This window comes from Colletotrichum fructicola (genome assembly GCF_000319635.2).
Source record: "Colletotrichum fructicola Nara gc5 chromosome Unknown KSG_Nara_v1_contig01, whole genome shotgun sequence".
Classification (NCBI taxonomy): domain Eukaryota; kingdom Fungi; phylum Ascomycota; class Sordariomycetes; order Glomerellales; family Glomerellaceae; genus Colletotrichum; species Colletotrichum fructicola.
This window is the reverse complement of record NW_027094051.1, coordinates 951,899-979,326: the sequence shown is the minus strand read 5'-3', so window position 1 is coordinate 979,326 and position 27,428 is coordinate 951,899. Positions and strand designations below refer to the sequence as shown.

At 53.0% G+C, this 27,428-nt stretch overlaps 9 protein-coding genes across 9 annotated transcripts; 3 read left to right on the top strand and 6 right to left on the bottom strand.

The window, feature by feature from the left end:
- Positions 1 to 3,461: 3,461 nt before the first annotated feature.
- Positions 3,462 to 5,970, top strand: Mutanase-0 (Mutanase; the record flags this gene model as incomplete). Its single annotated transcript, XM_066150656.1, has 6 exons — positions 3,462 to 3,545; positions 3,601 to 4,120; positions 4,323 to 4,748; positions 4,806 to 4,998; positions 5,066 to 5,411; positions 5,449 to 5,970. 6 exons carry the CDS (start codon positions 3,462 to 3,464, stop codon positions 5,968 to 5,970), a joined length of 2,091 nt encoding a protein of 696 aa, XP_066009815.1.
- Positions 5,971 to 6,482: 512 nt separating this feature from the next.
- On the bottom strand, positions 6,483 to 9,197 carry MX1 (Interferon-induced GTP-binding protein Mx1; the record flags this gene model as incomplete). The annotated part of the gene is made up of 3 exons (XM_032036867.1): positions 6,483 to 7,037; positions 7,092 to 9,129; positions 9,187 to 9,197. The coding sequence occupies 3 exons, from the start codon at positions 9,195 to 9,197 to the stop codon at positions 6,483 to 6,485; spliced, it is 2,604 nt and encodes an 867-aa protein (XP_031884144.1).
- A 1,397-nt stretch (positions 9,198 to 10,594) lies between these two features.
- On the bottom strand, positions 10,595 to 11,599 carry CGGC5_v000293 (Short-chain dehydrogenase TIC 32; the record flags this gene model as incomplete). The annotated part of the gene is made up of 1 exon (XM_032036866.1): positions 10,595 to 11,599. One exon carries the CDS (start codon positions 11,597 to 11,599, stop codon positions 10,595 to 10,597), a length of 1,005 nt encoding a protein of 334 aa, XP_031884143.1.
- A 2,173-nt stretch (positions 11,600 to 13,772) lies between these two features.
- Positions 13,773 to 14,714, bottom strand: sol5-3 (Bifunctional solanapyrone synthase; the record flags this gene model as incomplete). The annotated part of the gene is made up of 2 exons (XM_032036864.1): positions 13,773 to 14,264; positions 14,319 to 14,714. 2 exons carry the CDS (start codon positions 14,712 to 14,714, stop codon positions 13,773 to 13,775), a joined length of 888 nt encoding a protein of 295 aa, XP_031884136.1.
- Positions 14,715 to 15,640: 926 nt separating this feature from the next.
- tpcG (Monoogygenase tpcG) lies at positions 15,641 to 16,426 on the top strand (the record flags this gene model as incomplete). Its single annotated transcript, XM_032036863.1, has 1 exon — positions 15,641 to 16,426. One exon carries the CDS (start codon positions 15,641 to 15,643, stop codon positions 16,424 to 16,426), a length of 786 nt encoding a protein of 261 aa, XP_031884262.1.
- A 661-nt stretch (positions 16,427 to 17,087) lies between these two features.
- On the bottom strand, positions 17,088 to 17,519 carry CGGC5_v000290 (uncharacterized protein; the record flags this gene model as incomplete). The annotated part of the gene is made up of 1 exon (XM_032036862.1): positions 17,088 to 17,519. One exon carries the CDS (start codon positions 17,517 to 17,519, stop codon positions 17,088 to 17,090), a length of 432 nt encoding a protein of 143 aa, XP_031884138.1.
- A 1,645-nt stretch (positions 17,520 to 19,164) lies between these two features.
- Positions 19,165 to 19,977, top strand: CGGC5_v000289 (uncharacterized protein; the record flags this gene model as incomplete). Its single annotated transcript, XM_032036861.1, has 2 exons — positions 19,165 to 19,204; positions 19,415 to 19,977. The coding sequence occupies 2 exons, from the start codon at positions 19,165 to 19,167 to the stop codon at positions 19,975 to 19,977; spliced, it is 603 nt and encodes a 200-aa protein (XP_031884140.1).
- Positions 19,978 to 20,796: 819 nt separating this feature from the next.
- CGGC5_v000288 (uncharacterized protein) lies at positions 20,797 to 25,093 on the bottom strand (the record flags this gene model as incomplete). The annotated part of the gene is made up of 6 exons (XM_032036860.2): positions 20,797 to 20,800; positions 20,875 to 20,905; positions 20,993 to 21,178; positions 21,306 to 22,247; positions 22,308 to 24,641; positions 24,706 to 25,093. 6 exons carry the CDS (start codon positions 25,091 to 25,093, stop codon positions 20,797 to 20,799), a joined length of 3,885 nt encoding a protein of 1,294 aa, XP_031884139.2.
- A 1,137-nt stretch (positions 25,094 to 26,230) lies between these two features.
- SVP26 lies at positions 26,231 to 27,004 on the bottom strand (the record flags this gene model as incomplete). Its single annotated transcript, XM_032036859.1, has 3 exons — positions 26,231 to 26,565; positions 26,623 to 26,856; positions 26,935 to 27,004. 3 exons carry the CDS (start codon positions 27,002 to 27,004, stop codon positions 26,231 to 26,233), a joined length of 639 nt encoding a protein of 212 aa, XP_031884142.1.
- Positions 27,005 to 27,428: the final 424 nt, after the last annotated feature.

Below are 27,428 nucleotides of genomic sequence, written 5' to 3'. Positions count from 1 at the left end.
TCTGATATCATATTGAATTGAGACGTTAGATACTCTTTCCTAGGATGTAAGCTTCAATATCCACTCCCTAAGATCTTATCCACTTGATAGCAATGTCAGGATCAAGTAAACTTCTATTCGCTACCTTAGACAGGATGTAGACATTCCTGACACCGACTGCGAACTTGCAATGCTTCTTCATCACCCAGCTCATTTTCTCTCTCTTATACGGCCCCTCAACACCTGATTCTCAAATCTAACTGTGAGGTTGGAAGACTTCCAAATTTCCTCTTTGAGTTTCACGACACACCTCTGAATTGTCCTTACTCTCGCAACTTATGACTGAATTTTAGGAAGTTCAAAATGCTTGTCGGCACTCGCAGATCGTCCTTGTTGATCATCTTGATGTCGAATTCGAACCTAGCAACCGAGTGCCTGCGTGCTGCCCGCTCCCAGGCGATGAACACCTTAGAATCTTGCGGCTTGACTCTCCAAGTGGCCCCTACTGTGAGTAAGCCGATGCCTCCAATAATCTCATACCTGAAGAAAAAGTCCTCATGTATACCAGGGGCCCATACTTCCATAGCCTGTAAGCATGGCATATAAAAGGCTGCTTTAGCAGCGGCCAACAAGACTTGGTCAACCTTTGCTGGATTCGCAGCTAGACCCTGGGTTTGACAGGTAAGGACCAGATGTTTGAGTGTTGATCTGGATGAAATCCCGAGACTCCATATTTTGCTAGCGACATCATGAAAGCATCGTAGAAAGCTTGTTGCGTCTGTTGCATGGGAAATTGCCAGCGCGTCCAGTTTGAAGCTAGCAATTGTCGCTTCAGAAGTAAGTTCGTGATTCGATGTCTTACAATAAAGTGTGTTTTTATGTAGTCTCTGGGACTGTGCTTCCCACAATGTAAGCGTGCGCAGGCTGGTGAAGCGTGTTGCGTAGCGGAATAAAGAGGCGTTCGCATGCTCTCGTTGGCGCTGATCTTCCTCGTCAACACCCCGCCAAGGCTCATAATTAACGTCTCGCAGACTCGGAAGTTTGCTGAGTATACTCCTCAAGGAGTAAGATGACAGGCTTCGTAAACATTCCTGACTGATCTGAGTTTCCTGATCACAGTAACCTCTGGAAGGCTAGATCTACCTAGTCGGAGTTCAAGAAGCTGGCCTAGAAGTCGCTTCTTGGCATTCAGTGTCGAGTGTCCAGGCGACTGGGCGATGACCTGGCGCTGATGATTTCGAAAAGATGTCTGATGATGCTTGGGATCGCTCGGAGAGCTAGCGCTGAGCTCTAGGATGATATCGGCTTTTGGACCTCCTGCCTGCCCAGGCCAACTAGAGAGCACATGAAAAAGGCTAAGAAGACTGTTGGAGAAAGTCCTATTGTTATCTGCCTTGGTCTCCGCGCTTTCTTCATGGCCGCATTGTTGGCATGTGTACTCTTGTAAGCTCACATGAAGTGAAATCCTTCTGACCCAAACTTTCTTCGAGTACGTGGTAAACGCTTTGAAGTACTTTATATCAAACGGCATGTCTGACCTGAGCTTTATTGTTCTCCAGAGCCGAGAGGTGAAAAACTTGTACCAATCAATCGATACTGTAGACCAGCGTGCAAAAGGACTCTTCCCAGCAGTTGGTCCTAGCTGCCATAGTTCTTCTAGGACCATGAGCTTAAGCTCTAGTGGAAGACGAATCCACGGGAACGGTGCTGTGCTTTGAGATGCCATGGCTTAGGCACTCAAAACTGCTTAATGATTCAACTCGGAGTCGAAGAGTCAGACGCTTTGAAAGGTGAGTTAGGTGTGGATGCAAAGTGAATGAGGTAGGGAATGAATCATTGACTGTAGATTTAACTTATGCGTAAGCAGATGCTAATCTAGTTATTCGATTTTTTTTCCCTCATCAAGGTAGCATGAGTCATTTCTAAAAACCAAGCATGGTTTTCATCTAGGTCCACCTTTTAGACACAGCAACCTCTTTGAACGTTTCATCAGGGAACTCCGTAATGAAACTCCCGCCCTCACGGAAACTCGAGGGGGGGGGAGGGGGGATTACGGAGAACGACGACGACGAGAGATACCGAGCCTGTCTTACGGAGTGTCGATGCAGGCATTGCCACGCGACAAAGTGATGCCCAGATAGGCTCCAGAGATGGTATCAAATGATATGGAAACTTTCTCCCATGTGATGGGGTTAGCAGGTAGTTTAATGACCTTCCAAGCTTGGGGAAGTAGTGCATTGGGTGGGAGGAACTTCGGTAAAAGGTATACCACCAACGTTTTGCTGTGCCGCTCGGCCGTTCGCCCCTTTTGGTTGGGTAAGCTGACGGCGAAGGAGTGCAAGATTTGGACTCAACCTGCAAGAAGTATGGGAAATCGAATTGAGCGACTATACGCATTACCAGACTAGGTAAGTAAGAACCAGCAGCTCCGTTGCTGAACCCTCTCTGCATGTCAGCAGTGTGGAATTCAACAAACTATCCGGGGTTTTCCTTAACGAACCCCTGCAGCCGATGCCAAGATCTGCACCAGACAAGCTTCATAATAAGCATTTTTCTCGGCTCGGCAAGATCCACGGATGCCTGCTGCTCGCCCCTGATAAGATTGACCAAGGTCAGCCTAGGTTGACAGTTCGGCAGGTCAATAGACCGATAGCCCCACCGTCCCTCCGTTGAAGTGTTTTGAGCTGATATCGGGCAAAAGCGAGGGTGATAAGACAAGCCACTCACAAATAAAGCAGATGAAGCCCAAAAACTCTTCAATGCTATCTACAATCGTTGAATTCCTCTCTCAATCGCAAAAGTTGCAAAGGCTGGTCAGCAGCCGTGATCAAGGAATTGTGTTGGAGAACACCAATGAAGCTTGGCCAACAGAAGTCAGATATTGATGCAGACGATGGCCAATCTCTACTTCGGCTGCCTAAGACTCCCTGGTCATGTTGTCAGATGTCACAGTCCAGCCGCTCCGAGGGTAGCAAGGGCTAGCCCTGCGAGGCTAGATATTTTCGACCTCCTGCGGAAAGAGGAAAGCCGTATTTCAACTTCATCAGAGGACAGTAGCTCTGGCCAACCACATCACAAGCCTTTCAGAGTCCGTGCCGTAGGAAAGCATCGCAAATCAACCTCCATTTGGCACTAAGACCCCAATCTCACTCTCATGACTCCATACAGGTTTGGCTTGACGGTTAAAGCCATGATGACATGGGTGTTGCTGAGTATCGGAAAGGACTTCTGTGACTTGGCAGTGTAATCACATCCAATATTGGTATCTCGTGTGCGGAACTATAGGCAGAGACACTTTGCTCGGAGGAATTTCTCACGCAATTAAGCTAATATGGACTTTGCCGGAATCGTGGCGTGAAAATGTTTGAGCGAAGTACTTATAAACTGAGGAACAGCTGTCTGCGACTTAACATGAAGAGTCCAATCGCATATGGCAACTTTCCTCGTAGCTCTTTGTCGCGACTCACTCGCAATCAGCAATCATGAGGTTTCCAATCCTCACATCTTTGGCGGTTCTCGCAAGCGCTTGCCATGTGCAAGCCAAAGCGGTGTTTGCCCATTTCATGGTGCGATGCGCCAGGTGAACTGTTACTTCCTTAGAACAATACTGACCGCAAACAGGTTGGAAACACTGGGAGATATTCTACTGCCACCTGGCGTGACGACATCCGTCTCGCTCAAGAGGCCCACATTGACGGATTCGCCCTCAACATTGCCTACGGCGAGCGCATGAACGCTGTGTCGCTAGAGAACGTCTTTGAGGTAGCCAGCGACATGGGCTTCAAGCTCATCTTTTCCTTCGACTACGCCGGCGGGGGTCCATGGCCTAAGGATGACGTTCTCAACCTCTTGAAGAAGTACGCCACCAGGCCTGAATACTTCAAGCATAGCGATGGGACACCGCTCGTGTCCACTTTCGAAGGCCCCGAACAGGCTTCAGATTGGGTCGACATCAAGCGCTCCTTCCCATGCTTCTTCATGCCCGATTGGTCCTCAAAGGGAGCCAAGAGGGCAGCAGAACTGGCAGGTGGAGTTGCTGATGGTCTCTTCAACTGGGCTGCCTGGCCTTGGGGAAACACTAACATGGATACATATGTGGATGCTTCATATTACCAGTATTTGAGGGTGGATGAGGACACCAGTAAGCCCTACATGATGCCCGCGTCGCCCTGGTTCTATACAAATCTCCCCGGCTATAACAAAAATTGGCTGTGGCGCGGAGACGATCTGTGGCATGACCGCTGGATTCAGATTGTCTACAACCAGCCAGAGTATGTTTCTCTCTAGTCAATGTTCCCGTATGTTTATTTTCCGAGTTGTGGCTGACAAAGTTGGCCTCCAAGCTACGTTGAAATCATTTCTTGGAACGACTACGGAGAATCCCACCACATCGGTCCTCTTCGTCCTAACGCCATGGGCTGACGACAACGGTGAGGCGTACTTCGAGGTTAAGGGCACGAACCATGAGTTCCGCATCAGGTGCACGACCCATTATCCCTCTGTCAGGCCAATACGGTTCGTGGTTGACCTGGACGGCTGGGGACTAGGCGTCAAGGAATACGAGGTTCCAGAAACTGAAGTATCTATCACGTTCGTGATTACAGGAAGCGAGAACTACGGGTACTATCATTCACTCACACTGGATAGCTCACCAGTGGCTTGGATGGATTCCATCAAGGAACACATCAAGGGAAGGCTTGTGAAGCACGTCATCATGCCCGGGGCCCATGATGCTGGAATGAGTGTCATTGGAAAGTACCAATGGGGCGGTAAGCATATCGTGACACGTGTGTGGAGAGGTGCTGTTCTAACATTGTTTCCTACAGGCACCTCCATGGATACCCAGACCCAGGCCTACGGCATCGCGGAGCAACTGGAGCTCGGTGCCCGCTATTTTGATCTTCGGCCAGCTATTGCGGATGGCGAATTCCACATCTTCCATGTGACCGATCCGAGAGCGACTGTGATACTAGGAGCCTCAGGGGTTACGCTGCAAAATGTTATTCACGACATCAACAAGTGAGTTATTTCCACGAACGCCACATCACTAATCAACTCCCATGACTGTTGAATTGACATTTCCAAGTTTCTACCTCAGCCATCCTGGTGAGGTCGTCTTCCTGTGGATGCGAGACATGGTCTCCTTCCGGGGCGGCCTGTTCGGCGGTGGCCATCCCTTCGACGGGGATGAAATGGCCCAGTTCTTCGACAAGCTGCGCGGAATCCAAAACCGCTGCCGCGGCCTGACCGAAGCAACCAGGCTGCAGGAACGGGTCATGGGGGAGCTCATGGAGCAGAACGGCGGAACTGGCTGCGTGGCCATTATCCTCGAACAGTTTGGCGTCGACCCGAGGATCCCGCAAGACGACCCGGCGTCGGGCATCTTCCTCGCAGGAAAGCACATGGACCGCACCGACCGATGGGAAGAGAATGTGGGGCATCACGCCCGCCCAACTGCTCCACTACCAGGTCGCAGGCTTCTACGACCCAGTGCGCAGGCGCCTCGAGCCGTCGAAAGGAGGTGACTTCTTCGTATCGCAGTGGGTTTTGAATGCTAGACACGAGGATGCGGTGTTCTGGGGGCTCGAAAACCTGGCAAACTACCTCACCACGCCGATGCTTTACTACGGCGGCGTGGCGGAGATGACCCCGGAGATGTTTCCGACCGTGATGCTGATGGACTACATCGGAGTGCGCGTGTCGGGAGACACTACGGCGAATAATCGAGCGGCTGAGTTGCGGACGTTGGCGCTGGGGTTGAATCTGTACATGGTCAGCGAGAATTGCTACGTCAGCAAGCGGCGGAATCCGCTGGTCAAGAAGTCGAATAAGAAGTTGGCGGCACCTTGGAATGGAATCATCTTTGCGAACGGAACTCGGATTGATAATCCGCCTCCGAACTATGATCCTTGGCGAGTGGATGTCTTGAAGAGTGGAACGGTGTTTGGAAACGGGACTGTTTTGACGAGGAACATCACCAACCCTTTCTAGTTGACTTCTGTATCAGCACGTACAACCGGTATGCACGGTCTGAATTCATTTTACGGGGTTATTGGTCAGATTGGATGATGATGGGTGTTGCGTCTATCTAATTTTCTAATCTACAGAGATAGCCTGTGGCATTGTGAGAAATGAATTGTGTTATTGATTGAAAAACCGTGATAATGCCACGTAATAATATATCAGGTGCGAAGCGATGTGTCTTCGTAGCCATTCCTAATGTTTCATATTTCGCGTCGATAAAAGAGTACTACACCGTGGCGACGTGCATGCTTACTTGCTGACGTGTGGAGATTCTTTCATTGGAAAAGATGAAGTCTTTCATATAATGGTATCAAACTTTCTAATCTTGAGAAATGCCCTCTAGTCCAGCATGAGCATATCCAACATCTCTCTCCAAAAGGTCTCTCTATGGCTCAAACAAGAGAAACCCAATCGATAAAAAATCAAACTCAAACGCCAATGCCGCCCAAGCCAATCCTGCCGCTCATCAAATCCATAACTCAACCTCTACCAAAAAGCTTCTTCGCAGTCACCCTCCTGCCCGAGCTCGGCGTATACTCCTGCTCGTGCCCATAATACCCATTCTGCTGCTCGCCAATCGAGCTCGGCGAGCGCTGCACATACGACGACGCCGCCTCAGGCGCGAGGCCCTCCTCCGTCCTCAGCTTCTGCGGCCTGGGAGGCGGGGGCGGCGCCACCGCGGGAGGCGCTTGGGCGGGCGCACGGTAGTACTCCTCGTCCCATTCCGAGGTCGACGTTTTGGTGCGCGGGGCCTCTTGGCGCGCTGTCTGCACCGGCGTCGGGTGGCCCGCGTAGGTGTAGTTACCGTTGGGCGCCGCGGGCTGCTGCTCTGGTTGGGATGTCGCGGCCAGGCGCTCACGTTCGCGGTCATCGCGGGAGCGGGTTGGGCGGTGGGCTGGTGCGGCGGGTGGTGCTTGCGCGGGCGCGGGGGTCGAGACTGGTTTGCGGCTTGTCTCGCGTGGGGTCTCGCGCTCGCGGGGCTTCTCGTCCTCTTCGTCTGAAGTTTCTTCTAAATCGCGGTCTTCGTCGGCGTACTGGGTCTCAGTTAGCATCATCGCGTGTGAATTGTGGGACAGGGATTGACTTACCATCCTCAACTCCTTCCTCATGGCCAGGTTGGCGCAAATGTCCTTGGCCTCCTCAATGGCGACCTTCTGCGCCTTGAGCGTCATTCTGCGGTCCCTGGTCTCCTTATTCTCCGCAGCGATACCCTCGACCGTCTCATTCTGCATGCTCAGAATCTCCACAGAGTTGAAGATCCCATACATGCCCTGCAGCAAGTGTCGCTCCACAACCTGCGTGATGGTGTTGCGAATGAACGTCTTGGCCGCAAGCTCGTAAAAGATCAACATCTTCTCGCACACCTCCTGCGCCTCCGTGTACCTTCCACCGTCCTTGGTCGCCTCCAGCTGCCACTTGCGCAGCCGCTCCTCATACTCGGGGTCGTACGGCTGGATCTCAAGGTTCATGTCCTGCGTCAGGCGCTCGAGCTCCTCCTGCGCGCTCGCCATCAGCTTCTTCACCTGCGGGTCGAGGAAGTTGTAGCGCAGCGGGTCGTGCATGCGCCCGGGCCACGCAAAGTCGATGACCTCGCTCAGAAACTCGTTGCACACCACGCCAAGGTTGTCCTTGTGCTCCTGCGCGAGCCGCGGCCAGTTCTCCGAGTAGCTCTGGAAGAGCATGTACACGGCGCGCGGCTTGGGATCCATCGGGAACTCGGAGCCGCGGATCTGCCGCAGCAGCATCTCGACCTCCTTGGTCACGAAGTCGCGCTTGCCGCTGTCGGAGATGGTCACGCTGCCGTCGGCGCCCGTGGGCGAGCGCGGGTCCGTGGACGAGGCGAAGCCGAACTTGCGCCCGTTCTGGCGGATGCGGTGCGAGAACTTCTCGTTCTCCTCGATGGCGCGGGCGCGCAGGTTCTGGGCGGGCGTGCCGCGCGGGTCGGCGGTCGCGCGGAAGAAGTTCTTGCCGGGCGGGTTCTTGTAGAAGCCGTACACGGCGGGGATGACGAGCTCCTTGGACGCGGAGAAGAGCTCGACGAGCTCGATGCGCATCTCCTCGACGGTGTCCTTGCCGGTGCCCATGCTCTTGAGCTCGGCGTCGCAGTCGTCAAGGGCGTTCTGGATCTGCTTGCGCAGCGTCTTGACGTGGCGGCCGATGTGGCGCTGCAGCTGGACGGAGAGCTTCTGCTTCAGCGCCCCGGCGCCGCACATTGAGCCGGGCAAAGCGCGCCACTTGCCGCGGCCGAAGAATTCCTCCTCGCGCTGCCTGCGCTCGCGGGCGGAGGGCCACGGCTGGCCCGCATCGCGGGGGCCCGGGTTGAGCAGGACGTACCAGCCGAGCTTGAAGTAGTTCTGCTTGTCCTTGTTCTGGACGAGCTCGATGAACTTGTCCTCGAGGCCGATGGACTCGCAGAGGTCGGGCTTGGTGAGGACGCCGATGGTGCGGCTGCCGGAGGGGTCGAAGTGGCGTGCCTTGGTGAGGATGGGCGCCTGGACGTAGTCGGTGTTTCCGCCGACGACAGCGAGGATGATGGTGCGCGAGGACTTCATGTAGCGGTCGCAGAGCGTCTCGATTGTCTTGATGTCGTCCATTGACTGGTCGTTATTGGCGTTCTTGACGAGACCAGGAAGATCGACCAGTGTGAGGAGAGGCATGTCCGGCCCGCGCTTCTCAACGACCAAGATGTCGCGGGCGGCAAAGCGGCCGGGGATGTTCTTGGGCGCAATCAGCTCCACGGCGGACCTCATGAGCGTCTCAAACGACATGTCGGTGTCCACCGCGCCGCCAAACTGTTTTAACCTCTCCTGCTCTCTAAAGTTGCGGTTCTTGTCGGGGATGATGGAGACGTTGAGCGTCGCCTCGGCGGACCGCCTCAGTCGGATCTCGGTCGCGAAGCGCGTGCATGCGCCAGCGTCGCGGGGAAACGGCGTCCCCGTGATGGCTTCGAGGACGGAGCTCTTGCCGGCGGACTGGTCACCGACGACGACGATTTGCGGCAGCTTGACATTGTCGAGCTGGGCGAACTGCAGCTTGTCGATGAGCTCGAGCAGGCCGCGCTGCTCGTTGGCCATGTCCGCCGTCCCCAGCGCCGAGTCGATGGTCGGAGCCATTTCGCGTTCGGGCCTGAAGGAGGCGTTAGCTGCTGAGCGATAGTCACGGCCTGCTGGAGATTCTTCGTACAATGATCCCATAAGTGTCATGCAACGATGTATGTTAGAAGCAATGTGTATGGGGAGAGTGTGTGTATGTGTGTGGAAGAAGCAGTTTCGTAGAGCAAAAGCGCCGCAGGTCTGAGAGTAAGAAAGCGGCAGCAAGCCTTTCAGAGAGAGAGGCCGGTTTCTGATGGAGTATGCCTAGCTTAAGCTTATGTATAATTACGCAGCCCAGAGACACTTGCGTCTGGACCGAACATCACATGCGCCAGGTTGGGGGCGCACCTCTCCAATGGCTATGAACGGGTGCCTGGATCTGGCCTCTAAGTCGTCGCAAGGCTGGCGTCGTAAGCTCCCATGACATACCAGTGGCCAACCGGCGACGTGGAGAAAAGCAAAAGCTTCGCCTACCAGGTTGCCACCTCTGGTGCGGTGGCAGGAATATGCAGCGATTAGCATTCCTCTCCTCCATGGATATTGCTTGGCTTGAGGCAGCCCGTAGGCCTATGTTCAGGCCCTTTGTGCATACAATAAGGTGCCGTCAATCCTGCCACTCGGCAGAAGCCCAGCAAACATCCGAGATTGACACTGAACAATCCCGGGAAACATCAACGAAGACGTGGGGAGACCGAAGCTCATCCATGTCCTGCGCAAGGGCAAAGCCACAGACTTTCGGGGTTGGAGGGGGGACGTGAGACCCAAACAAGCTGATGTTGGGCATGTCGGACGAATGACGTCGGCTGTCCGGCGTTGCACAGCCTCATTTCTGCTGTTCTCCGCAGCACCCGCTTGGCTTGACTAGCACTTGAGTCGTCTCTCTGCCCTCTGTCTCTGTCCTGTACCAGGCAGTCGGCGCAGGAAACGGTTCGCATGACGAGGCGTACGCGTCGGAGGCCACTCGTCGCCCAATCATCCCTCGGGCAAGCCCGTCCGATGGCTGGCATTTTAAGCGAATGAAGGAGCTGTTGAGGAGCGAGAAACCGAGCGCCAAGGGACAACGGTGCCGTGCCGGTATTTTGGACTTGGGCCTGGAATTCGCCACTTGTGCAAGTTGGAAGATGGGCGGAGTCTTTTTTAGAACAATTAAGTGGAAATGGAGGGATGGATGTGGCGGTGCAGAACGGGGCAAGCCACGAATGACTAATGAGGGTCTAGATCGGGCGGATGCTGTGGCTGGTGCAGATCTGTGGCTGGTGGGATAGAGGTGTGGCGAGTGCTCGAGTCTCCGACTTTCGAGCTCCCCGCTGCGTCTGTGTCTCTCTCAACACAACATCACTAGTTTACTCATCTTCAACCGCGCACGTCCATCAGCGACAACAATGACTTCATTTCTCATCTCAGAAGTGCTTCACCAACGATGCAGCCGCCGTGAAACTACATCCGTCTGCACGCCAACTTGACCGTTTCCAAAAGGGCCCGTGTGCCAACCTCATGCTTCAATACGCAAACTCCTGCCCAACAAGCTTCTCACTCAACCTCCACAGCATGTCCGCGTCAACCTTACTCGTCGCCCAGCAGTACACCTCCTCCTCATACGGATCCGCGATGCGACAGTGGTTGAGGTACTCCCCGTTCCTCTCCTGCTTCAGCTCCTGATCAAAGGCCGCATAAACATGCGTCGCGACCCCCTGGTCCATATCCTTGGGCGCGATGCCGCCCATGCCCCAGAGATACTTTGTGCCCATCACCGCGTCCACCCGCCTCAAACTCTCCAGCAGCGCGGGGATCTCGTCCGCCCCGTGCGCCGCGGAGAGGAGGTTCGTGTTCACGAAGCCCGGGCACAGACTGAACGCATGCAGGCCCCGCGACGCCCCGAGCTTGCCGGCCAGCGCGACCGCGAACAGGCTGATGGCCGTCTTGGACTGCCCGTACGCCGCCCAGCAGTCGTAGTTGGCCCCGTTGTCGAAGGCGTGGTCCGTCCAGCGGATGTGCCCGAGGCGGTGCGCGCCGCTGCTGATGTTGATGACGCGCGGGTCCGGGGAGGCGAGGATCTTGGGCATGAGGAGGTTGGTGAGGAGGAAGTGCGAGAGGTAATTTGTTTGGAACTGCGATTCGAAGCCCTCTTGAGTGAGGATGTATGTACCGGCCATGATGCCGGCGTTGTTGACCAGGATATCGATGTGGGGGACGTTTGGCCAGGAGTTGACGAGGGACGCGGCCTCGCGGACCTGGGCGAGGGAGGTGAGGTCTAAGGTAAGTGGCTTTACGGTGATGTCCGGGTGTGATGAGGCGAGGAAGTCGATGAGGGGTTGGGCCTTCGATGGGCTGCGGCCTGCCAGGATGAAAGTCGACGGCTTGGCGACTGCCACCTGCTTCACGAACGCTTCACCGAGGCTCCCAGGAGAAACGCCGGTGATGAGGATAATCTTCCCCGCGATGTAAGGAGCGTAAATGGGCACCAGCTCGCTGGCGCGTGTGGTGTTGTCGTAGGTCGGAGCCATGGTGCAAGTGGTGATGAGGCCAAGGTTGGTCTGTGAAGTGTAAGTCGGCGCAGTGACTTGAGATGCTGATGAACAACCTGGTGATGCCCCTTTGCTTTCAGTCAGTCGATCTTGGCCGTCTCTTTATACCCATCCCAGTCCATCGTCTGCGATGGTTTTATACATGACATGTCGTATCAGGGCTCCTATCCACATCTCGGAAAACGCTCAGACAGTATCGCTATCCACATCGCAAAGTGTTGTGGCGCTACAACAAGTGGATAGCTCTCTCGGTCCTGCTCAGTGTTGAGTGGTTGGTCTCTATGGCTCATGGTCGAAGCATGCGGAGTTAGCGGCCGTAAGCGGCGGCAAGACCTAGTTTGCTGCTGTTCCGGCGTTACCACTTCACAAATCTGAGGAAGCCTGCCTGCGAGCACAAAGAACTCAGGTAAGATTAAAATGATCCTTGTATTATTTCTAAATGACTCCCGATAACGCCAAAAGTTGTTGGTCCCCAATTGTCGCCCCCAAGCGTGCGGCCCCACGGCGGCCGCATATGCCGCATGTCCCGCATCCCGCGCCCTGCTCCATGCTAGCCCCCATGCTCCGATGTGATCCTCTGAGCGATCAAAAAATCTTTCTCTCATACATCATTCGTCAATTTCGTAAGCTCCTTTGCCAGGATCAGTTCCTGCGGCCCTGGCCGCTGCCCCGCGTAGCTCCATTGCTACCCGGTGCCGCGCCCCATGTGCTAGCCCCACTTCCGGAGCCGGTGACCGGCCGGTATGCCCCGATATTGTGGTACGGACTCGCGGAATCGCCCTGGGAGAGCCAGGTGTTGAGCGCGGCCGAGCCGCCTTGTTGTTGATATGTGAATTGCGTCGGCGTTTGCCCTTGGTGCTGACGCGGGACGGCGACGTATTGGGTGGTGTATTGGTTGGGCTGTTGGGAAGACATCTCTGCGACGGATGCAGGTGGTGGGATGGGTCTCAAGCGACGGGGGAAATTGTAGATAATTTTGCTCTATTGAAATCTGATGGGAGTATTAAATGAGAGATTGAAGACGAGAGACTTCTTTCGTTGGCCTTCATCAATATCTTATATACATTTCCAAATCCTCACAGGCCCTCGAAAGGTCATGAAAAGACCGCTGCGGTGGTCGCGATCCTCATGTGCTGAGGAGCGTCAATCCTCAGTGACGAGGAGTCGAACTCCTCCGCCACCACAGGCTCCTCAAAAGGTCCTTTTACGGTTCTTTCCTCACGCGGACAAAAATACAAAATCATGTAGTCTATCGAACGTCGAACAGCCAAACATTCCCAAAACATTCCAAAATGCATGCGTCGTCATCAAAAAAACCCATGGTCCACCCTCTCCAGAAACTACCTATCCTCAAGCGGGCTTTTTGGTAGGCAGTAATTCGAATTGGCCAAAAGAACCCGACATGTGTAAAAAGCCCCCTGGCAGCCGTGAGCTAGTGCAGGCACCAAAGTCTCTGGGGAGGGGGGCACATGGTCGACAGGGGTGATGATTGCTAAAAAGACCACGCTTCAGGCGCATCAGCGAGCGGGTATAGCCAGCAGCACTGCATTTTTAGGGGCATCCATCTTCTGTGAATGTTCACTGGCCGGGTATCTGAAAAGGGTCTCGCTTATGCAAGGTCTTTTTGCTGTTGGTGATGGGTATTTTTGGTTGATGTTGGCTTGGCATCTTACGTCTGCTACCTATTTCATCCGCGCAGAGCCGGCGGTCTTTTTGAGATGACTAGTTTCTACAAGCCTTGATATCATGAAGACGTATCATCAAGGCTGTTCCCTCACGACCAGATTAACCAACACACGGGCATTCCCGTTTTCATCTTTGCAGAGGAACATCAAAGCCATGAAGCCACGAGACCCTGCCGTCCCCTTGTTTAACGATACCGGCATCATAGGACTCAGTCCCGTCAACACCTCCCACACCGTTGTTTCTGGATATTTTTGAGGCGGACAACTTGAAACCACCCGGCATATTCTTCTGAAAGAACCCATCGGGATCATACTTCAGTGCGACATTATTCAGCCGTTCCGCAACGCCCTGAGGATAGCCATCGAAGAATTCAGCAACTTGGAAGGCGGCGGAATCTCCCATGTATCTGAAAGGATTGTGAAGGCCCGCCTCAGCCGTGGCGCTGTCGATTGTTTGGACTGTCTTCTCAATCCAAGCGGAGATAACGTCGTCGTACTGAGAGTCGACCCAGGTCAACGCAATGGCGTAGCAGTCCTTCAAAGTGCATTGACGCGATCGTTCCTCCGGTGAGAATATCACCCTGGCCATCCATGACGGACTTTCCAGTCTCAAAAGCGAGATTTGCGACAGTCTGGTGATTCAGCGTGTTGCCGACGTTGGGTATGTCGAGAAACCGGCGGAAGATCCCAGGCTCTGTCTCATACGGATCGTCGTAGAATAACACGACGTATGCGTAGGCCGAGATCTCGTCTGTACCATCGTCTCTGGCAAATCCTACTGTGGGGATGATGTGTGACTTTGCGTCGAAGATGTCCGCGGAATAGGCAGCGACAGCCTCAAAGAAGGCTTCAAATTGGGAAGACTCGAATTGCAGAACGCCGGCAAATACTCTTGGGCTGGGTATGGTCTGGAGTTCGAACGATGTGACGAGCCCAAAGTTCGGGCCGCCTCCTTTCAACTGGGAGCAATATCAGTTTCGACCTCTACCGCTGGTTTCTCGGAGAATGCTCACCGCCCAGAAGAGGTCATTGTACTCATTAGAAGCGGTCGCGTTCACGATTCTCCCGTCCGCGAGGACAACCTCAAAGCTGCTGACCGTGTTGGCTGCGAAGCCATACTTGTTGCTGTAAAAGCCTATTCCGCCAACCAACAACAGCCCCGGAACGCCAACGGGTGCTACGCGGCCGCCAGCGACGGTAAGATCGTATGGCTCAAGGGCATTGTAAACCTCTCCCCAACGAAGCCCTGGACCGAGCTGAACATGGCTGCGTTCAGCGGAGAATTCCAGTCGTGTCATGTTGGAGAAGACGATGAGCACATCTCCGTCGATGCTATTCGCCCCCGGAATGGCCGTGTGACCACCGCCTCTGACGGCGAAGGAGCCGTTGACGGACTTTACTGCGCTCATGGCGGTGCTGACCTGATGAGCTGAGGTAGGCACAAAGATGCAGCCTGGGTTGAGTATCTCTACACCGTGGCCGATCAGTTTACCAACTTTCATGCAAGTGTGAGAGACCTTCGAGGCCTTACGGGTATTGGACCAGAAATTGCGCTTTTCATACTCGTAAACTGCAGATCCTGGTTGAAAAGTGATACCCGGGGACACCTGAGCGAGTGTTTTGCACCCAGCGGAGATGGCCAAAGATTTCTGTATGAAAACAAGCAAGCCAATACCTGCGGCTCTCATACTTGACGTCTTTTGCATCTTTTTGAATATGAAGTTGACGATCAATAGTTAAAGAACCGCCTACGTAATAACACCGGGCTCAAAATATTTCATGGCGGGCTCAGACAGTGGCTCTTAGACTCATATAGCAGGCTTTCAATCGTTTCCACGATTGGATCTTTGACATGTTGACCTTTACAGCGGATCCATGAACAGTTTCATGAGCCAATTGCGGGCTTATTAGAACTTCGCGACCGAGGCCGAAGTTTAGAATCTGATCGGAGCCTTAACCGAATAAATCTCCATGTTCATCCGATGCGGCCGGCTCCCACTGAGCAAGGGCCAGAGCCGCGGACCTGACGCCAAGGAATTTGGTACGGGCCAAATGCCGGCGGACACAAATAAAACTCCACGTCTTTGCATTTGTCAGTTGGCCAGCATAGGTTCGCTTGTGCTTCGCGTCTATCGGCACTCCGAAGCTACTGTTAACGGAATTCAACCTCCGGTTCTTCGGCGTCCTTGAGTGACCGGCTCAGCGCTGAGATCGTCTCTTCATGATGTATATATGCTCGGTTTAGAGTGAGTTTTCACTCCACAAAGCCACATCTCCCATAGTCTTTATAGTCTTTCCAATTTCTCAAATACTCAAGCAAGACCAAAACATTAAGATGGCTCCATCAGAGGTTCAAAAGCTCGCCTTCTTTGGTTGTACCGGCAGCACCGGCGGCGCAGTCTTGAAATCACTCCTATCCAACACAAACAAATCGACCAAGATCCATGTCTTTGTCCGGTCAGCGCGCAAGCTCAAGCTACTCTTCCCAGGCATTGAAAGCTACTCCCACGTGGAGATCACCGAGGGCCAACTGAGCGACCATGCCCTCATGGTGCACTGCCTGTCGGACGCAACACATATCATGTGCACCATCGGCAGCAACGACAACCAACCCGGGATGCACATGCACCGCGATGCTGCTGAAGCAATTCTCGCAGCGTTAAGCGAGTTACACGAGAAGGCGGAAGCGGGAGGAACGTGGCGGCGGCCGCACATGACGTTCCTTTCATCTGAATCTATAAGCGAGAAGCTATCATCACACCGACCAGCTTGGGTACATTGGTTGATCATGGCCTCCTTGAATCACATCTACTTTGACCTAGCCACGGCGGAGAAGAAGCTCATCTCTTCGTCGCTGGTCACGGTCACCTTGTTCCACGCCCCTTTTCTTTTCGAGGGGGAGTACTCGGGCTATACGATCAGCATCGACGAGCCGGCTGCATCAGCATCATATGGAGACTTGGGCGCGGCGATGGCGGAGATGGCGTTCTTGCCTGCGGAGGCAGAGGTCCAGGCCGTTACCGTGGCGAGTCATAAGCCGATGGCCATCGGCCCAAGGACAGTGGAGCAGGTCCGGAGACTCACCAATGGGATCTTGGGTCGGTTTGTTCCTGGGTATTAGAGCTTGCCAGGATGGAGTTGAGTTCGTTCATAAGTATGGACGGTGTTGAAGGTGAGGTTGACAGGAAAAATGGTTTAGACATTTAGAAATCTTGTTTTGTATGTGAAGCCCAGACGTGCTTCTTAGTCCTGAAGCCGATATCTTCAATTTTCAGCTGTTGTCACTTGGTAAGCTAGTGCTGCTACTGGCCGAGAATGTAGGGAATAAAGAGTGAGATATCTGACTTGATTTTGCTGCTTTTGAGATCAAATATGTGAAGGCCGAAAAGTCCCTCCGACCTCGGACATAAGGCATCATCGGTATCCCACCCACACCGGCCGGTATGATGGCCTGCTAAAGTCCGTGGCCGGTAGACATACAAAGGCCACTTTTGACTCACATTCTGTTACGTAGCGAAAACGGGGAAGGCAGAGACAGTTAGCTAGCAGGCGTTCGCATGCCATGATGGGGCGTCACTTTGGTCATTTTGTAATTCAATTCAAGGTGGAATGAGACAATCAACGAGTGTATGTGACTAGGAGATATGTGGTAATGACTGGCTCTGGTATACATCAACCCAAGCTGTTCGAATTCTCTGACACTTGTGCGCTCCCCCTGACTAGCCGTAGGTGTCATCTGTCGTCAAATTCCGTTCCTGCCCATCTCAAGACCTTATGAAGCCTTAACTGCACATGGGCACATTCTCAAAGATGTAGTTGCTCTTGAATTCGCGAGGCGGGAATCCGCAGTCAGCACCACACTCGCTGCCGTCTAGACCGCCATCCGACAGACGTCCGTGGTAGACGGTGCCGTCAATCTCAATGGCAATGCTGCAGTCGGCATCGTCAATGGTGTCATCCTCAGCTGAGACAAGAGTGTAGTCAACATCGCAGATGTTGTCACTCGCCGGCAGCGACGAGCAGATGTCCTCGTCGAAAACGTTGGTGGTATCGCACGGGCTGCCGGCCGCGAAGGTCCGCCAGTCGTGTGCGCCATTCCCGCCCTGGACTTGATAGGTGTAGGACAGGCAAAGGTTTCCGGCAGCGGCGGGACGGAAGAGACTAAGGGTGAGGGTAGTGGCCAGGGCCATGACGATTTTGGTGTTGGAGAACATAATTTTGAATTGGTGAAGTAGTTTGAGGACTTGAAAGTAAAACTGGTCCTTTGGTGCGGGTGATTAATGAATCGTTGCTTGAGAATCTGGTGAGAAGGCTTACTCAAGAATTAAAGTGAACGCTATACGAGAATATCAAAGCATTATATACTTTGGCGATTATTTCGGGTCATTTGGCAGCGGTCGTCAAAGATAATCATGACAACATCACAAATAGCCTATAGGAGGAATGCAGCCTGAATTCCCGCATCGCAACACGCTGGCTCCAAACTTAGTGAAAGAACACGCAATCATTTTACCAAAGTACAATTCACAAAATCCGAGTAGAAAGTTGAGTCTCTATTCGATTAGACGCTTCGCAAATCATTGCCGTCGGTGAGCCGGAATTCAACCCTGAGCTGACTTCAGTCATCCGACGTCTCCGTGATAATTCCTGACACCAGAAGAAGATCGAGATGAGACCATGATGGTACAGCCAGCGGGGTTTTGGCGTAACTCATCTTGCGATGACAAGATTTTTGAGAGACACAGAGAGCCAGAACACATTCTTGATTTTCTATCGACACTTCTGGTACCTTTTGGGTAGCATCTTCGAAGCTATGAAGTATTCCGGATGTAATGAATTTGTCACAATGCGAAGTTGAAGCGCAAAAGAATCTTACTCATTCTATGTATAGATGAATCCCAAAAGGGGTCAAAGTCAATTATCGGACCAGGTCTTCAGCTCTAAACGGAAGTAGATCAACGTTTGATCACCTTTTCCGTATCATCAGTAATCCTTATTCAATATTGATCGACAGGACGCAGGCTAAGACTTTTCAGCACAACCCGGGACTTTGATAGATCATCATATCGTGTCTGTACCGGTCTGACAGGTGGACCACACCGGGCGCGAGCCGTTCGATCAGTCTACTTCGGGCTGATAAAACCAAAGTTCCATGAAGTGCCATGCGGCGGCGCCGGAACGCCCTGCGGAGTCGTAACCAATCAGCTGCTTGATTACGTCTTCCGGACGAATGACAAACTTGCGACCTACACGTCTTTCGGAGAATATTGGAGACTATGAAGCGGCTCTTGCAAGAAGCCGGCACATCTTGTCATCGAGATCTTCCTTGGTGTCTTGGCGGCTGCCTTCGAAACACTGCCTCGGCCCCAATCACAGCTTTTCGCAATTGGGAAAATTGAGAGTCTAGAGTTGCATTGTCACAAATCCTCTCACCACAACACCATTGTCACAGCCTCCGACGACCCACCTCCGCCCGACGCCCGACTCTGTCTACACGTTGACTATTCAAGGGACTCTGATAGTGCAAGGATCTACAGCCTGTATTTGTGCACGACCTCGGAGCCGCAGTTGTAGCTGCAACAACAACCTCTGAAAAGCACTCTGACGTACAGTAGCATCATAAAAGGTTCTTTACAGTTGCAATCATTTCACCGAGGGACCAAAGACCGTATTCCTTTGTAACGGGCTGTTGTCAGCAAGAGAATCAGCTGTTCGTGACGATCTCTGAACTCGCAGCTTACGAACCCGTCACAAATCGTCACTTGGCCGTCAGCAACTTCTCAAGACCAGGCACTGTTCTGTTTCGTGTCGCCCAGTACGTCCGGAGCTCAACAGTAACAACGTTCAAGCGCTTCCAGGATGGCATCGCAAAATATAAAGGAAACCCAGAGTCATGGCAGTAAGTCTATCTTTCCGTTCCTCATCAGACACGAACACTTCTACATTAGCACACAAGTTCTCCTCCCCCTTTATACAACTTGGTATCACATCTTAGCCTGAACCGCCATCATGCGTACCAACACTCTTGCCATCTTTGCCTCTCTTCTCCTGCTTGGCCACCGCGCCTTCGCCTTCGATATCTACTTGAACGAAGACTCTGACTGTCCAGATGATGAGATCAGCATCGTTTGTGAGGAGCAAGTCGTTGGCGATTGCTGCAGTGGCGCTGTCAACACCTTGTACAGTTCCGCCCAGGCCAGCGACGACCAGGGCGGCGTTGTCCTGTATGGACTAGACCAGGGCCAGGCCCCGGACTCGGAGAACCGCTGCGGTCTTCAGCTGGCCAAGGACGACACTTGCGCCACCACTGATATCCCGCAGGGCTCCGCCGCCGGCGCCCTCGGCGAAGAGGGCGGCGACGAGGATCCTAGCACTGACGAGGAGCCGACTGATGGTGATGAGGACGGCGAGGATGATGGTGGTGGCGACCACGGTCGCCGCCACGCTCGCGACGTCTCTCCCAAGAAGGAGACTTGGATCCAGAAGAACAAGAAGGCTAAGCGGTCAGAGGGCTGGCGTCAGACTCAGCACACGGCTTATGCCGTCCGTGATGCCACCCATGTCTGGAAGCTATCCCGCGACTCCGAGCATGCCCCTACATACGAGACTCTCACCGACCGCCAGGAACGTGTTGATTTCCTCAAGCGGCACGGTGTTGCGAAGCGCCGTTAATATCGACTCGATATCATGACCAACAAATTCGCAAATGAGTGGAGGGTCTCTCATTCCTGTTCGAAGCACTTTATTTCGGGCTGCAAACACCAAGGTCATTCATTCGCTAGTAGCATTTTCAACATTCCTTTGGGAATAGGAGACGAGAAACATGGAGGAAACAAAACGTAGGAACATGCAACATCGTCACTCGCTGTACTGTAGTTAGATTCCAATGCACTACAATCCATTGATAAACGTCCGTTAGAAACCAGGCACTATCCTGCCGCTATAGGTGGAGTTGTGATGCGACAGTCATTGAAGCAACGCTCTTGATTGAAACCTAAATGCCTTACTCTAGTGCCGAGCATAGCCGACAACATTTCATGTGAAGGTCTCAGCTTGTAACACTTATGTGTGAGTGAGTGAAAGTTGACGATGGTCTCAATCACTGTTGTGCCGCCCTGCCTGGCTAGCCCTAATCTGACCCGACCAGAGCCACCAGGTAAAAGGGCTCTTACCGAAAGCTTTATGTAATGATCGAGGGGCTGGCGATATGTCGCGTTTCCGGTGGCCGGGCATACCTAGATGACTGCGGAGGTTGATCTACAGCCTGTCATATGTATTAAGACATCAAATATTTGAAGTCAATCTAAGGGTGTCGAGTTTATCCATTGATTGGGTCTATCCTTGCCTAGGTTGGCTGAACGCGTGATAAAGTAACTTCCCTTTAGGCAGCGCTGGGGAGTGCCTGGCAGGGAGATAGGACGGGATGACAGACAAGTGGCCAGCCCTCGCGGAGCCGCTGACGATGATAGATAGGCGCCCCTCTGTCTCAATTCACCTTCGTCCATCAGCCGAGCCTGCTCTGCTTGCTGACACACACAACGGAAAACTGCAGGTAGAGGTGCTACAGACTTAGAAGGTGTTACACCAAAGGAGCGGTATTCTAGGTATTTAATGTACACTGGTCAGTGGGATCCTCCAAACGTAGAGGCACAACTGAGATCCTCGTCAGTGACAGGACTATACATACTATTCTCGATGAGACGTTCTTCTACTTTGCAATTCCTTTCTAGGTTGGGTAGTGCTGCCTTTAGGCTTTGCCAGCATCCAGTCACGGTGACACCGCGTTCCTGGAATCGGCATGTGAGACGGAGCACAGCATCGAAGATCAGTGCCTCTTTAACGTCTTTTTCTTTCTTCATGCAACATCCTGAGTCTACCCTTGTACTAGTCTCGCCCACAACTGACGTCGACAACTGAAATTCGCATGTTACCCGCAAAAGTCCTTGCCGATCAACTTGAACTGATTGAAGAACGTGATTCCTTGTCCATCTGCTCCTTACTGCCTATGAACTTGAAGTCCTCGTCGTCCATCGCGCCAATAGTATAATGCTTGGTTTGAGTCGCTTCGTCCAGAAACCAACCCATTTGGAAACGAAGGCCCGACATGTGGTTGTTAAGCTCCTTTGCCGACATAGAATTGGCGTTCCCGGGTAATCGACTCAGGATGTTCGAGTTGCTTAGTAGTGCGGCCATGGCGGCCATGCTGTTGCATCCATCTGGCGCCAGGCCCTCCACTTTCATATGAAGTAGCCTCGACTTTCCTGTAGTGAGCCCAGTCGCTACAAAGCCCAATGCCCACAAATTAGCGATTATCGTGAGCGACAGTATCGCAATGATGACGTAGGTCACCCTTGGATCCTGGACGAGACGACGACGGCCATTATCGGTAGCCACCGCCTCCAAGTGCGGAAGAGATGGGGGAGGGTCGGTCTCGGAACTTTCTGTGATGTCGAAGCGATTCTCCAGGTTCGCAAGTTGGGCGGCAAGGAACCCGTATTGGTGGTGCAAATCGTCGAGTATCTGCTCCTCCTGGCTTGGATCCTCGAAGGCGTCGAGAGAAAATCGGCCGAATGGCCGCATCAGCGGTCTAAACCACTCGCTTAATTCTCCTATGAGGGTGGCATCAGTGTTCACGTCGGGTATCGCCGATTCAATATTTCCAAATTGACCGTCAATGTGAGGCACATCGAACGGAGGGCTCCAAGGCCGGGCCCTGGACAAGTCTGGCTGAGGTCTCTTTTCCGAATCTAGGACGTACTCTCCTCCACTGAAACGGAGGTGAACTTCAGTAGGCACCTCGGTCCAGCTGTAGTTGCATCGCCAGATTGATAGATGTTGAAACTCCCGGTTCTTTTTAGAAAATTTTCCCCAGGCGTAAGTCTGGAACCTATTGGGGGAATGGTAGAAGTCGTCGAGGCTTCCAAAGCTGAGGCCGCAAGCTTCTGTCGCGGATAGCACATTTTCCGGGGACTTCAATTGTGCAGCAAAGTATCAGGAATCACTCGGCTTTGTGGAACCTATCGTAGTGAGGTCAATCTGGGGAGGGGTCATGCTAACTGAAAACGTTGCTTGACTCCCGTTGGGACAGGAAAAGGATTCGTTCGCTACGAGATCGATATCACGGTTCCCGAATCCAGAGAATTTTGCACGGTAGATATCCGGAGACAGCTCCCAGCAGGTGGAGTTGAGCTTGGCTGCTGGGATGCTGGCCTTGACGGATATGTTTTGAGAGAAATTCAAGTTGTCTGCGTTGTCGAGAACCGGAAAAACGAGGTCGTCGTAGGTGTTCTGTGGGTATTTTAAGGCTCCTTCACCTTGACGCAGCACGAGCGCACCCAACGCCTTCCTCCTGGACTTGGAGATACTGCTGTTTTGCTTTTCGCTGGATCCAAACCATGTGCTTTGTTGTAACACGATAACCTCATCTTTTGGTAAGACCTGGAGGGTGAAGATGGCTGAAGCGAGCGTCGTCAGGAACGCGCAAATGATCGCGAGAAGTTGCGACAGTGTCAAACCTCGAATACGGGTTTGGAGGGAGTCATAAAGCACCCGAAGGCCTAACATGTTCGTGAACGACATGTCAAGCTCTTTGGTACTACAAGACTCCGCCGAAAGCTTCGAAAGTATTCCGAGACCTCGGTATGCAGAGTCGCAACAACTGATGTACAAAGCGATGCAAAGCATGACGATTGTTGGGACGGAGGTCCACGTCAAATGCAAGTAGCCACGCTCCTTGTCGATCGTCGCAAGTCCTTCCAAGTCCCGGGATTGGATGAGGCTGTACGAAAGTCCCGCAATAATCGCAAGGCCTATGACAGCGAATGTGACCCGCGCCCACCTTCTCAACACAATAGGGGTGAAACTGCAGTGGCTCCAAGTTGATGTCCCGTCTTCGAATCGACTTTCGGATATGAGTGCTTCTTTGACGTATTCTGCGTTGTCTCGGATGAAAAGTAAGTTCCCAAGGATCGTTGCTGGATCTCTGTACCAAATTGCTGTCATACTTCGATACGAAAGGAGTGTAACGACCAGTGTGAGAGCAAGCAAACCAAACAATGTCATCATTGACACACAGATCCATTTGCTGACTATCAACTTATGAACCTGTGGGAGTTTAGACGCAGTGGTACGAATGGGCTGTTTGACGACTTCCCGGAGTCTATAGTGTCCAACCCACGGACTGAGAACACGAGGCATGTTCATGGCTGACAGGTAGAAGGTCTCATTCGTGTAAATTGAGATGGCCGCACCATTTGCAGGTGTATCCTCGGGAATGCCATAAAACTCAATGGCGGTGCTGATTGGACCGTGTGCGCGGTTCATCATAGATCTGTTCCAGCCCCCGAACGACAGAGGTACGGAAAAGTCGATGAGATCCCACAGATTTGCGGCGACTGGGGTTTTGATTGCGTCCTGAAGTGGCTTGATAAGAGGATCTGTGCCGTTGTCCACAACCTGGACCTTTGATATCCAAGACCTTGCAGAGCAGAGCACGCCTGCGACGTCTAGCAATACGGAAGTTGATGAGTTGCCGGAGGACTTCCCAAACCTAGCCGCGAAATAAAGCGACTGGATGTCTGTCTGGTCTTCTTCTTGGGACAGTTGTGCGCAAGCTCTGGATTCGCTTAAGGCGGTGTGGCCCACCCAGTGGGTGCGATTTTCCTCGCGGTCCGGATCCCAAACTGCCGTCACTCGCTCGTGGTCCAGTTCATCAACCAAAATCGGCTGCTCGCAACTTTGGAACCAAAGCTTGAGGCCGATGGAGTAACTGTTGGGCTCGTTGCTGTCCTCAGGTATTTCCAAGTGGGAGTAGCTCTCCAATTTCAAGCATCGCGCCTCTGAGAAATAACCGTCAACAACAACCTCCAGGGGTGCGTCAACAGTGCCTCGGGAACCGTCAACAGTTTGGAAAGTCTGGTAAGCTATGTTTTGAGCAATCCCAAATGGAGGGCGCATCTCGAAGTTTTTGGTGCCATGCGCAATGTAATACGGGCTGGTATCTTCGGTTCGGACAGCTTTCGCAGTAGTGTTGAAGACGTCTAGTATCTCGATGTCAACGCTTTCTGAGACTCGGATAAATTCTAAACTATATAGACTAGAAGCGAGGACAATTTGTATTTTGAGGACGACGGATATGACGACGATCATGAAGACAAGGTAGTGTTTTCTTCGCAAGGATTGAATGAGGATGGCAGGCGATAGCATTGCTGTGTAGTCGAGATCAAAGTCGCCTGGGTTGATATGGGGTGACTGCTGGTGACCATAGGATATCCATGGCATGTATCTGAGAACTTGAGTCTCAACTCTAGACCAGAAGATGGACATAATGGTGAGGGCTGGGAAGTTGTGATATTAGCATGCTATCAGGCCCTGGCGACCAAAGGTTATGAATAGCCTTACCAGCTGTCGGGCCAAAACGCCACAGGTATTCTAGATCCGGTCGTGTTCGCACGAGACCATGGTGTCTCTCTGAGAGGTAGAGCATTGTAGCAAGACTGGCGGTTGAAATGAGAAACAAGGCGATGAATGTTGATAAGACGACAGGTCGAAGCCACTCCGGGCGCCAAGTCAACGTATTCTTCATCGAAGGCTTGTATCTCTTAAGCGAAGCCTCTCTGTCGAAGCTGAGATCTGGGTTGCTCAAAAGGGAGTCACGGGCTCCGGTGTCGTCAGCTGTGGTGCGGCACGCAATGGCCAGGCAGGAACTGCATCGTCCTCGATCGTAGGATTCGAAAACGGAAGCGGTTGCTTCATCATGGGAGCTTTCGGATGGGGCGATGCTCGACATGATTGCATTGGTTGGAGGTTTTTACTGTATGAAGCTGGGGATCAAAGGCGTCTTCTCTGGGATGGATTGGCTGGATGCGACTCCAGCTCTCGTTCGGGGCGTGTCATTGAATCTTAAGAAAACCGGACCATCCATCTGGAGTGTCACCAGCAGTCACACAATCTTGACACAATACCTGAGTCTAGTTACACGACAATGCTTATGGTTACACTTTGGCTTAAAAGTCTGCCTTTTGTGTGAAACCCGCAGAACTCGACGCGATCTGAAGGGAACTAACATGCCGGCAGTGCCACGAGCAGCGCAGCGAAGTCGTCGACCAGCAAAGAGAAGCAACGAAGGTACCCATGACCTACTCTTGGCAGAAGGCAATCTCTAGACATTCGAGTTGCGCTTATACATTAGAGCCAAAGTCCGGGCTGCGCAGACTGCCGGTCGTGAGACAAAAGGTTTGTCGAGAGTCACAAGGACTCTACGCAGCCTGATGTTGGGGCATCCGGACCAATCTACGTCTAGAGCTCAGCTCATACAGGCTGCCGAATATGGCACACTTTCATGCTGATCACTTTTTTGGACCAGCGACGTCGCTCGCAGCCTGATCTGAAAATACTTCAATTCTGGCCTGCGTCAGGTTGGGTTGCCAAGGTAGGGCATACAATGCATAGTGCTTGTCTCCTGGCACCGCATCGTCTTGCTGCTTTCTCCCCTCCATCTTTTCTCGATTTGACACTGCAGCCAATACTCTTTGGAGAGCCTACACTTTGGGCTTCTGAGAGCTGTTCTGTATCGTGAATCATATTCTCGTCACCGGCACTGTCGTGGAGAGTTGGGTGCCCCGCTCTAGTCTCGGCGTGAGAGACCGGATACCCGGACTCAGATCCGGACAGTTGCTGTTTTTTGTGGGACTATGTGACTATGGTGGGCTGGATCGCTACCCCTGGCCTTTGCCAAGTACGTCATACACGCCAAAGGACTCGTGTCTAGAACTGGGCGACAGGAGCTCAGATGGAGAAAGTCTCCGGGTATCTATTTTATATAAACCGACAGCTTCGTGACAAAATGGCATGCGGGCAGCGCCGGCATGTTCCATATGCAGTAATCCCTAACCAAGTCCCGCCCCTCTTCACATGCAAGACACGATCACCTCCTGTCCCAGCCCACTCCGCTGAACACCTGTCCAATGGCACCGAGCACCGTATCGACGATGGACTTGACGAAGCCCTGGCGCTTGTTCTTGCCAGAAGAGTCCCGCAGGGGGTCCTCGCTTCCCATCGTGGGCAGCACATTATCGCTCGCAGACAAGCTCACGAAGAGCGCGAAGGGGACCATCCAGACGCAGAGGCCAAAGTAAGAGGCGATCTCGGTGAAGCTCGGGACGTCGGGCTGGTCGTAGTAGGAGTGCATGTTGGAGTAGGATTGCTGCTGGGCGGCGGAGAAGTGGCGGAACCAGAGGTAATGGTTGACGAGGACGAGGACTGTAGCTTGCTGTCAGCTTGGCTTTCTAGAAAAGCAGCTTTTGGGGAAAGACATACCACACGAGGCCAGAAACAGAGGGTCAGTCAGCTGCACGAAGGGGAAACGGCGCATGTTGCCGAGGTAGACGACGTGGGAGACGATGCCCATGAGGGTCAGCTTGAAGGGGAACCGGTCGACGACGCATAGCAGGAGCTGCAAGGCCATGATCGAGTAGATGAGCTTCGTGAGCAGCTTCTTGGCGGTAACCGTGTGCTCCTCGACGAGTTCAGAGAGGTAGTAAAGACCCGAGGCTGTGGGAATAGCTACGTCAGTACACGATGCTGCCAAGGGAGACCCGGAGAACAGAGGCCGGGGGTTGGTTCACGAACCGATTGCCAGGGTCAGAAAGCAGAAGCCCACGATGGAGCCTAGGTAGCCAACAAGAGGTAGAATCCACATCTTGACGGCTGTGTAGCGTTGTGTTCGAAAAAGAATATGGTACAGAAAGAAAAAGAACGTGGAGAAGGCGAAGGTGGTGTGGTGTTTGGTGGTGGGCAATTGTAGCTGGGAAGCTTCACATTGTGTAATTAAAGCCCAGGCGCATGCTGCACGGCCACGGGAGGCGCGTCGGGACGGGGAGACAGGGACATTTTTTGGTGGGTTCCATTTCGCAAGCGTGGCCTTTGCGCCGGAGTCTCGGAGCAGCTCATGATCCGGGAGGCGGGAGGACCGCGGGATGAGTAAGCAGCCGGGACTTGATCTTATCGAGCCTTATCGACCCCACCATTTTGCTTATCTTATCGATAGCTATCCGCACCCCGAAGCCTGCGAATTTTGAAGTTTCTCACGACACAAAAATTCACCGCCAAACCTCGATGCGCCG